Source organism: Pteronotus mesoamericanus, unplaced genomic scaffold (assembly GCF_021234165.1).
Source record: "Pteronotus mesoamericanus isolate MK-2021 breed Mesoamerican mustached bat unplaced genomic scaffold, CSHL_Meso_final contig_291, whole genome shotgun sequence".
NCBI lineage: Eukaryota > Metazoa > Chordata > Mammalia > Chiroptera > Mormoopidae > Pteronotus > Pteronotus mesoamericanus.
In genome coordinates, this window is record NW_026555124.1 from 6,181,039 (window position 1) to 6,192,934 (window position 11,896).

Sequence of the window (11,896 nt, forward strand, 5' to 3'; positions counted from 1 at the left end):
CCCAATTGCCATCTGTTGCCCTGTCATATTTTCCTGAATCTCATTGATGGCCTGAAATCTCTTCCTTTTCAAATTTGATTTTAATTTTGGGAAAAGCCAGAAATTGCAGGGCACCAGATTTGGGCTTTAGGGGTGCTGAGTCACCAGGGTGATTTAATGTTTCGCCAAAAAACTGCACAAGACGTGATGCATGAGCGGCCATGTTGTTGTGATGAAGCTGCCAATCACCAGTTGCTCATAGCTGTGGCCTTCTGAATCATCCAAACAATTTCTGCAGAGGAATGTTCAAGCTTAACACAAAATTTGATGCAGATTTGTTGCTCTGCTCACTCAGTCATTTTAAATGCAATGACCACACAGTATAAATGCTCACTCAATGGCCTCTACCGCCCCCCAATGACTAGTACGGTGAAATCATCATTGTTCACATGTGTGTTCCAGTCCATTCTCCTTGGCTGTCAGGTTACATTGATGTCGTGCAAACTGTTCTTGTTATATTAACAATGTACATTTTTTTCCAGACAGACCTTATATATCCTTATGAATAAAAGTTTTCAAATTTTTGGGGTACATACCCTGAAGAGGGTTGTTGGGTCACATGGTGGCTCTATTCTTAATTTTTGGAGGAACTGCCATATTGTTTCAAAAGTGAGTCATTAGATTCAGTCACTGTAGTTAAGTTAAATGCATTTCTTTAGCAACACTCTTTATCCGGAGTCCCCTTTAAGTTCAAATAAGTGAAGTTTAATTTTTTTTTTCATTAAATTTTGTTTTAATAGGTCTTAAAATTCTGTGATGGATTTTTGGTCAGTTTTGTTCCATTAAAAGGTACTGATTTAAAAAAACTATCTTAAAAAGCTGCCACCCACAAAAAACCCAAATGGTCCACAAAACATTCCTTTCCTTCTGAAGGTTTTATGATGCATGGTAATCATTTACCAGTCTTTTACTATTAAACTTAAATGGCCAGTTGAGACAAACAGTTCTGAGACTGTTCTCTGACCACTGATTAAGACTGGGGTGGCAGGTGTTGGAAATAATACTCATTTAGCCTTCTGAGCTTTCTGGGCAGACTTGGTGACTATGCCAGTTCCAGCAGCCTTCTTGTCTACCGCTTTTGATGACACCAACAGCAGCTGTCTGTCTCATGTCATAAACAGCCAAGTGGAGCAGAGGAGGAAAATCAGAGAAGCTCTCAACACACATGGGCTTGCCAGGAACCATATCAGTGATCTCAGCATCACCAGGTTTCAAAAACTTTGGGTCATCTTCCAGCTTTCCCCCAGAATGATGATGAATCTTCTTCAGCTCAGCAAATTTGCAAGCAGTGTGAGCTGTGTGATCCAGAACAGGTGCATATCCAGCACTGATTCGGCCTGGATAGTTCATGATGATCACCTGAGCTGTGAAGCCAGCTGCTTCCATTGGTGGGTCATTTTTGCTGTCAGCAGCCACATTGCCACAATGAATATCTTTGACAGATAAGTTCTTGACATTGAAGCCCACATTGTTGCCAGGAAGAGCTTCACTCAAAGCTTCGTGGTGCATTTCAATAGACTTTATTTCAGTTGTAATGTTGACTGGAGCAAAGGTGACCAGCACCAACCATGCCGGGTTTGAGAACACCAGTCTCCACTCGGCCCACAGGGATAGTACCAATACCACCAATTTTGTAGACGTCCTGGAGGGGCAGACACAGGCGCTTGTTGGTTGGACAAGTTGGTGGCAGGATGCAATTAGTGTCAAGCAGTGTGGTTCCACTGGCATTGTCATCTTTATGGGTGACTTTCCATCCCTTGAACCAAGGCATGTTTGCAATTGGCTTCAGCGTGTTGTTGCCATTCCAACCAAAAATTGGCACAAATGCTACTGTGTCAGGGTTCTAGCTAATTTCGTTAATGTAGGTGCTGATTTCTTTAACAATTTCCTCATTCTCTTCTGGCTGCAGGGCAGCTCAGGGGAATCCATTTTGGTAACAATCAGCTATTTCACACCCAGTGTGTAAGCCAAAAGGACATGCTTTTGGGCCTCCCCATTCTTGGAAATCCCTGCTTCAAATTCACCAATACCAGCAGCAACAATCGGGACAGCACAGTCAGCCTGAGATGTGCCTGTAATCATGTTTTTGATAAAGCCTCCATGTCCTGGGGCATCTATGATGGTCACATAATGCTGGTCTTAAATTTCCACAGGGAGATATCAATGGTGATACCACACTCGTGTTCAGCTTTCAGTTTATCCAAGATCCAGGTGTGCTTGAGGGAGCCCTTCCCCATCTCAGCAGCCTTCTCACATTTTTCAATGGTTCTGTTGTTGGACCCACCACATTTGTAGATCAGACGGCCAGTAGCGGTAGACTTGCCAGAATCTATGTGTCCAGTGACCACAGTGTTGATTTGAGTCTTCTCCTTTCCCATTTTGGCTTTGATTTAGTGGCAGTTTTTGCGACACCTGTGTTCTGGTGGTAAACCTGATGCGAAAAAGCTTTATTTTTATTTTTAACAATGATTGCTGTGTATGATGGCAAAAAATACCCAATGTGCAGAACTTTCAGTTATTTCTCATTCAGTTGCCAGTGACTATTGTCATTTTTGATCGAATGATAACGATAGGAAACCTTTCAATCATTTGGAGACTTTCTTCTAACCTGTTTGCCCCATTCTCCTCTCAATTGCATTTTTAACGAAATAGAAACATATTGTCTCCATTATCAGAGAGAATAAATGTTTGCTTCTTGCTTTTGTTTCCTCTATCTTTTAAAACACAATTGTAAATAACCTGCATGTGCACAGAAAGGATGTATATATTAATGGGTTTGGGCTAAGAAAATTGTGATAAATGTTTTGGCATTGCATAGGGAGTATGTGTTTTGATTTGTTGATAGGAATGATCACAGCATTGTGAATTTCAAGGTGAGTAAGTGATGAGAACATCACCAAAGTATCTAGTCCTACAAATATGCCTTTCTACTGACAATAATTTTTTTTGACTGCTGTGTTGCAGCTGTTGAAAATGGACGGATAGATGTGTTAAGGCTGTTGCTTCGACATGGAGCAAATGTTAATGGGTCCCATTCTATGTGTGGATGGAATGCCTTGCACCAGGCTACTTTTCAGGTAACTTCAGAATTTATTATTTCATCTTCCTGTAAATTGTGTGTTTTACCCTTTTAAAATGACAGTTCTATACAGTTTTTGCTTCCTACTTGCCTGTGATTTATGATGGTTACTACAGTGCAGAAAAGGCAGTCTAAATGCTAATGATCATTCTGAATAAGCCAACTGCTCTAGTAGTTTCAGCAGCTTTGGGACACAGATTATCTAAGTTTTTCAAATGTTGATAGCATAGTTAAGAGACCATCAGAACCCTTGGGATATAAATTGATAAGGAGCACTGGCTTATTTTAAATAGAACAGTGTGTTTAGAAACTGTGATAACTTTTAGTGCTTGGGCTAGCAAGCTAATTTTACAGGATTTTATAAGGATTATATTTCCTAGAGATCTGTTTAATGGGCTTGCTAAAGGTGTATAATAATCTGATCGTTTAATATTAGATTGGCCAAAAAGTTCATTTAGTTTTTTCCTTAAAAGACACATTATTCAATTTCACCAATAACTTTATTGATTTGGATATTATGAGTATGTCATTTATCTCCTGCTATTGGCTTCTGGTGGGTAAAGGCCAGGGGTGTTGCTAAACATCTTCCCATGCATAAGACAGCCCCGCAGCAAAGAATTATTTGGCCAAAATAATTCTTGGTCAGTAGTACCAAGAAACTTCTCATACCATTTTTGATACATTCAGTTAGTCACAGTATGTTCTGCATACACTGCACAAGTCTTTTTTTGCATTTCAGTTGTGTTTTTACCTTTCTTGAAATAATGAAGCATAATACATCAAAAATCTTGTGTATTTTTTTCCATCTTCAATATTAAAATAGCTGCAAAAAATTCACCAATTTTGAAAAGTTTTTTTAAATGGATGCTGATATGACAGCTGTCACAATACAATTTAACAAAATTGTTTCAAATGAAGTTAAAGACAACTAAGTGCTACTAGAGCCATGTATGGAAAAAAATGTAATGGACTTTTTGGCCAATCCAATACTTCCAACCCGTCAACTTTTTAAAAAAGGTTTTCCTTTAGTGAGGATGAAAAACAAAACAAAACACAGTGATAAGAAAAGAGATACCTTCTATTTTCTCTTATTAAAACATGAATCTGTGCTTTAGGAAAATGCTGAAATCATAAAGTTGCTCCTTAAAAGAGGAGCAAACAAGGAATGCCAGGATGACTTCGGAATCACACCTTTATTTGTGGCTGCTCAGTATGGCAAACTAGAAAGTTTGAGCATACTTATTTCATCGGGTAAGATTAATCCATTAGCCTTTGCACTGTTAAGATCATGAATGTTAACTGTGTATCCTCCTTGGAGGAAGAATTCTTGACCAGATGTAAATCAGGTTGTGAAATTTATGGTTTTATGTTGGTGGTAAATAAGAGTACATACAAGTTAATTTATAAGTCTGGTTACAAAGTGTCTATTACTAGCATAATGCAATGTACAGCTGCTAATTTATCTGAAGAGAAACATAATGGTGTATCACTAAAGCATATTTGTTTGAGGCTGAATGATGGGGCTGTCTTTTCTTAGAGGGACCTGAGTAGTTCCAATTTTGTACGGCAGAAAGCTATTTTAGGATTGATTAATTTATTAGATAAGCCTTTGAGTTATATGTTTTGATCGATTGTATGATTGTTTAAATGGGTTTATTTCAAAGAATGTTTATACCTTTTTATGTTAATAGCAGCATAAACCTGCTAAAGGTTTCTTCATGACAACCATTATCCCTTCAGCATTTTCAGAGAAAATGGAATTGAGGTGGCATTCTTATACTGTGTGACATTTGGGACCAGAACATTTGTTACGTAAGGGCTTTTAAATTTGTCCAAACACCTCATATGCCCTCATGAGTGCTAACCTGATGAAGCATGGGTAGTTAAGAGCAGAAGGGAAATACACCAGCTTTACCATCAGACAAATTAAAAAAATTTTTTTCAATTACATTCAGTATAAAATTTTTAAATACCTATGCTTTTCATATACCTCCTGTAATACCTAGGCTTTTACTAAATTACCTCTAAATACATAAAAGAAAGTATTTACACAGCAGGGCATGTATTTCCTTATTTTTAATTTCTCTTTACAAACCTTCAAATACTCAAGTTGAAGTAGGAAGCAAAAGAAACAACTGGTCATTAAGTGTCAAATTAAGATTTCTGTTAAAGAGATGAGCCTGTATATCTTTTTTTGAGAGGAATCTTCAAAATCACTTATTTAAACATGTGTTTTTATATTAGGAATCCCAGGTTCTGAGTGTTTAAGTGTCTTGCCAAAGATCTGAAAAATATCTCTTGGCAGAATCAGGACTTGGACCCAGGCCTTCCAACTCTTCATCTTCCTTCTCCTCCATTATACCTTCCTGAGGACTATGCTAATTCATTTTATGGCTTCCAGTGCCACAATTCCAATTATTAGTGTGTAACTAATATTTAGAAGAAAATAGGTTAAACTGCACCTTGGTGGCTCTCCTCATGCCAAGCCTGCCTCCTGGGATGTTAAGCACCTATTGTTTTGCTTTGTTCTTTTTTTTTTTCCCCCCTTCTCTCTGAATAGTTATGAACAGCAAGTTGAAAAAAGATATGTAAGTATGTTTATAATGTGAATTTTAATGTTTCTCACCCCTTAAAATGACTTTACTGTCAGTGAATTATCTGTCATTTTTCCCAACTTTTCTACCTGTAATCTTATAGGGACTGGTTCCTTATTCTCTGAGACTTTGAAATTGTCAATTAAAATGAAACATTTCTTCAAAAAGAAAGTTAAATAGGCTTTTTTCTTGACTCAATCTTTCCTCAGTAATAGTGTCTACTTCTTTCTGAGGCTGGTAGTAGGTGAAGCATCCACTTTATATTAAGATTCTGTCCATCTAGACATGTTGAATGTCCAGTTAGAGAACCTGAAGGGTCCATAAACACATTTATGTTTTGCATAGTTTTTACCCATCTCATGGCTTTGGCTTGTTAAAGGTTTTTATGGAACATCCTTTTAAATAAAAAATCATTTTTTCCCCCTTGATAACAGTGATTTTCCCACTAAGATATATTTCAGAAATTTTAAAATTCTCACTATTGTGTAATATCATCATAGTTAGCATATTTAACACATTAATTGTCAGAAAAGTTTGGGCAAGTCTTTCTGCTATTTTGAAAGCTTTTACAAATATTGAGGTCACTTTCAATTTCTTCATATCTTTATATACTGGTGTCTAAATAATTTATATACTGATATCTAAATAATTGATTCAATTTGTGCTTTAAAAAATCAGCTCAGACCCCATTTAAGTAGACTTTTTTTCCTTTTATTGTAGGCTTTATCATGCATTGGCCATAAAGAAAAGAATGTAATAGTCAATAGTAGTTTTAAGGCACAGCCCCCATGTATGTCATATCTACTGGATTTTTTTCATAAAACTTAGCCTGAATTGATTAGTGGCATCTACGAAGATTCATAATTTAAGTTTTTTCTTATCTTTTTCAGTAATTATCAGAAATGTTATCCATATTTGATGGTTTGCTTTTTACCTTTTTAAACGATTATTTATTGGAACCACAGAATGCTTGTTGGAGGAGGGATTAGAATGAAATGAATCCTTCATTGGCTAAGATGTTTGTTTTAACTTAAAAATGATTTCTCAAATATTAATAACTTGTTTTCTTGCCAACAAAAAAGCAAAAACAATTTAAATAATTACCAGCAAGTTAGGTAAATCAATATGTTTATACAACAGTATCCACTGAGGAGAGGAAACTTTTGCACAGTTGACCCTTGAACAATGTGGGGATTAGGGGCTCTAACACCAGCCTCCTCCACACAGAGTTGAAAATTTGCATTTAACTTTAACTCCCGCAAAACTTAACTCCTAATAGCCTATTATTGGCCGACAGCCTTCTGATAACATTAAGTCAATTAATATGTTTTTTGTTTTATGTATTATACACTGTATTCTTACAATAAACTAAGCTAGAGAAAAGAAAGGTTATTAAGAAAATCAAAAGAGAAAATATATTGACCATCCTGGGTATTTATTGATATTGTAACTTCATGTCATCTGTTTACAAGATGGAAAAAAATCCACATATAATTGGATCCATGCAGTTCAAACCCGTATTGTTCAAGGGTCACCTGTACTATGAAACCCTTTTAAGGGAGTTGCTTTGAAATTTATGTTCATTATTATGTTTTTTTAAACCCCATACATAAGAGTCATCTGTTAAATGTTTTATTTTGTATTAGGTGCAAATGTCAATTGTCAAGCCTTGGACAAAGCTACTCCCTTGTTCATTGCTGCTCAAGAGGGCCACACAGAATGTGTGGAGCTTTTGCTGTCCAGTGGGGCAGATCCTAATCTCTACTGTAATGAGGACAATTGGCAGTTACCTATTCATGCAGCTGCACAGATGGGCCATACAGAGTAAGTGTTAAAAATGGAAAGTAAAAATAGTCTCATAATTGGAAAGTAATGAGGAATAAGTCTTCTGGGCCAGACCTATTACTTCCAGAGAAAATCCTTGATATTGCCCCCTCTACCAAATTGCTGAGTGAGTAGATCCACCTCCACAGTAGATCTGTCCCCGATGCTATCCCCACATCCTCTTAGTCATGCACTGCTCTAGTGTAAGGCAGGTGCAGCGTCTGGGAATGCGACAACCCCAGGGGCTTTCTCAGGGTGTTAGGTCTTTCCCCTCGTTTCCCAAGCTATGGCCATACTCTTAGACCATTCTCCAGTTTTATCCCAGGCATCTCTAGTTAGCTATCTGATGACCTTATTGCTTATTTACCTTATCTCCGTGATCCAGAAAGCTTTTGAGTGTGATCCTTGTTGGAGTCCAGTCTTTCTTTTGTGTGGTCTGTGTAGTTCTGCCATTTTGAACCCTTTGATTACACTTCTGTTTATCTATCTAATCTCAAGTCCAAACCAGTGCTTGACCCTGCTTATATTACTCTTTCTTTTTCCTTAGCCAAAAGTTCTTATGAAATTTTTGGTATTGTGCGTGTGCATGTGCATGTGCGCATGTGTGTGCGTGAGAGAGAGAGAGAGAGAGAGAGAGAGAAGATGGTTGGAAACTCCTTGAAATTGGGTGTTCCAGGAATCTTGGAAGCTAATTTGGTTATACCTATAAGAATACAGTGGTTTATCGTAACATAAATTGGCAGTGAGTGGGTTTTTAAAATGTATGATTAAAGTCTTTAGAGTCACAATTTTACAATAATAACTTTATAGCTATTTTATTAAAAAATTATAGTGAAATTGTCAGTGTGCTTAGTAGGAAAGCAGACTCTGCAATTTGGTTACTATGCCACTAGGTGGCATGGTATTTTACTATTTTTGTAAAGATACTTGTATAAGCCTGTTTTTGCTTCCTGGAAGAGTATTTCTCTAAACCGTTAAAAAAAATTAGCCCTGTTTGGTGTGGCTCAGTGGACTGAGTGCCGGCCTGTGAATCAAAGGGTCGCTAGTTCGATTCCCAGTCAAGGCACATGCCTGGGTTGCCGGCCAGGTACCCAGTAGGGGGTGTGGGAGAGGCAACCACACACTGATGTTTCTCTCCTTCTCTTTCTCCCTCCCTCCCCCTTTCTAAAAATAAATAAATAAAATTTAAAAAAATTAAACACCTTTGTTAAGTTTAAGACGTTTAAACAAATTATTTTAACACAGTATTTGGGCTTTAAAATTTAGTATTTTCCTTAATTCTTAATTGTTTATTTAAATATAAATCTTAGGAATTATACTCTGAGCTCTTGGGAATTTGTCCTCATTCATTCTCAATTTTGAGAATTCTGTTTGTCACTGATGATTTCTTTCATATACTACTTCTAAGGTAAGTTTTGTCAGTGTAAACTCTGCTTTAATACTGTTATCATCTTAGGCCTGCCTTATATAAGGACAAGTATCAGAGAGAAAGAATGTGCTTTGGAGTAGTCCTGCCTTTCTTTTCCCAGAAAGGGAGGATTTCCTAGCTTTCATTATTTCTAGTTTTATTTTTAATTTTAGAAATGTAGACTCGTCCTTTTTCTCCAGCTGAGTGCTGGAGGTAAGTTCACAAATAATAGAAGGACTTCTGTTTTAGTGATTTTCTTAAGAACTTTCTCTGCTTACCAGTCAACTTCTTTGTAAATCTCCCTCAGTGTTTAAAGAGCTCATATTCTTTTTGAGGGAACAGAATATTTAAGCAGAATTTCTGATTTCTTCCTGATGAAAATACTATTCATTTCATGTTACTTACCATTTAAAAAAATTCTTATTAATTAGAAAAGTAACACTTTAGTTTGTACTGTAAGAAGGAAAATAACTTACTTCTTGATACAAGTTTGTATTTACTACAATGAAGTTTGAAATAATTGATTAGATCCTAAAATATCTAACATAAAATTTGAATCTTGGGGAGTAGGGTCATGATGATAAGGTAAATAATTACTAAAAAAATAAGAAAGAACACCCTGTTACCTATTTATTTATAAGAACACTATTTAATTCTGTTTAGGATCAATTTAAAGATCTTTTTGAGCAACAGTAATAAGTGTAACATTTTGGAGTACAGAGCCTGTAGAAGCTATGCTGAAGACAGACTTTTATTATGCATATATCAATAGGTGACTCTTTAAATGTATGCTGTAGAAATGTTGTCTATACTTATGTGCATATAAACACATTAAGTGCTTTTATATTCGTGTACTTGCAGAATCTTGGACTTGCTAATACCACTTACTAACCGGATCTGTGACACTGGGCCAGACAAAGTGAGCCCTGTCTACTCAGCAGTGTTTGGAGGACATGAAGACTGCCTGGAAATGTTACTCCGGCATGGCTACAGCCCAGATGCCCAGATGTGCCTAGTCTTTGGATTTAGTTCTCCGCTGTGCATGGCTTTCCAAAAGGAGTATGTATATTTGCTGTATTTTTACTCTTTTTTTCTATATGGAGATATATTTCCATCCCTGACTTCCTTTTATGATGATGGAGCTTAATGTCTCTTAGTGCTAAACTGTTAACTTAAAAACAAAAAACAGACAAAAGAAACCCTCTATGATGTACTTTGTTCAGTCAAAGTACAGTAAAAATGAGGTGATAATGTCAGATTTTTTACACACACACACACACACACACACACACCCCCACCCACCCCCGCCCCCGAGTTTTTCCCTTCACACACACATACCCGCCCCCGAGTTTTATTTATTTATTTTTAGCAAGAGGGAAAGGGAGGGAGAAAGAGAGGGAAGGACACATCAGTTTGTTGTCTCTTTCACACTCCAGTCTGGGGACCTGGCCCACAACTCGGGCATCTGCCCTGACTGGGGATCAAACTGGTGACCCTTCGGTTTGCAGGCCAGCGCTCAGTCCACTGAGCCACACCAGCCAGGGCTGGATAATATTTTTAGTGTAGCAATTTTAAAGGATACTTTCACTGTATTTAATAAATGCAGGAATTCGCTGATATCCTTGGTCTCCAAAGCAATTTATGAATTAAAACAAACTTCCAGTTGTGTGATGAATAAGGTCTGAGGGCCTAATGTATAACATGGTGACTTATAGGTGATAACACTGTATTGTAAAACTGAAATTTGCTAAGAGACTAGAACTTAAGTTCTCTCCCCTTGCCCCCAAAAGTAAATAATATGTGAGGCGATGTATGTGTTAATTCAGTGGAGGGAATTTTTTCACAATGTATACATTATGAAATCATCATTTTATATACTTTAAATATCTGTCAGTCTTATTTTTCAATTATACTCCAGATAAAGCTGGGGGGGAAAAGAATTGAAAGTGACTTTATTAAATAAGGCATTGACTATATTTCAGATTATTTACTAACTGAAATTTATATTTATAAGACTTGCTATAAACCTAAAAATAGCTTTTGTAGATATTATTTGTTATGGAACATTTTCTATGTGAATCAAAATAATTAAAAGTTCTTAAAAATATTTGACGACCTGCCATGATTCTATGAAGTAGAAGAAATGAATTATTGCTGTTTTATTAGCTTCTGGCCAATGCTTGTATATTAAGACTCCTGAAGTTTTAAAATATACAGTAAGAATAAGGCTATGTGTAAGAAAATAATATCTATGTGTAATGTCAAATAATATCTATGGTTCATCCAATAAGTTGTGCAGATAGACACTATTGTTTTTAATGACACAAAAGAGGTTACAGTCATACCTCAGATTTCATTGGCTTCCCTGAAATCACTATTTGTTATCCATGATTTAATTTAAATATTTAACAGAAACTTACCAAGCTTTTGAGTCTACCGTCTTTTAACAATTTGCTATGTAAAATAGTTTGAATTTAAGTTTCTAAGTATATTTTTTAGTCTGAATATTTGGGGTTTTGCTTAATCTGAGTCTCTGAGACCTACTCTGTGCATAACTTTCATGATTTCATAGAAGTTTGTTGCAAGTTTTGTCTTTCTAAACACTTTAGTTTATCTTCGGTAAGGCTGCATTGATGACTTTAGTTGTTTCAGTTGTTTTTCTCCATTCATATCTAATTCCCCTTATAGTTTATTATTTGGTCAGTTGAACTGAACTTTTAAAAGTTAGGTAAAAACATAATGATTTTGGATAGTTTGTGTGTGTGTGCAATGTAATGATAGTTTGGTTTTTGGGTTTTTTTTTTTGACCTTCATCTTACCTTTTGGAGGAATGATATTATTAGTCTTTCTGGTCACAGCAGCTAATCTCATGCCTCATCATTTTACTAGAGTATAAGATAACATATAATACAGTGCTCCTGTTAACCCTGAAGCACCTTAAAATTAATGTTT

The 11,896-nt window shown here is 36.2% G+C and overlaps 1 protein-coding gene across 3 annotated transcripts in view; it reads left to right on the forward strand.

Annotated features, from left to right (window-relative positions):
* ASB3 (ankyrin repeat and SOCS box containing 3) overlaps positions 1-11,896 on the forward strand; it is an 89,555-nt gene that overhangs the window by 46,267 nt on the left and 31,392 nt on the right. For all 3 annotated transcript variants that reach the window (XM_054575448.1, XM_054575447.1, XM_054575449.1), the window contains exons 4-7: positions 3,004-3,116; positions 4,234-4,369; positions 7,359-7,536; positions 9,806-10,003. In XM_054575448.1, coding sequence (XP_054431423.1) covers positions 3,004-3,116; positions 4,234-4,369; positions 7,359-7,536; positions 9,806-10,003 — 625 coding nt within the window. The remainder of the gene's footprint in view (positions 1-3,003; positions 3,117-4,233; positions 4,370-7,358; positions 7,537-9,805; positions 10,004-11,896) is intronic.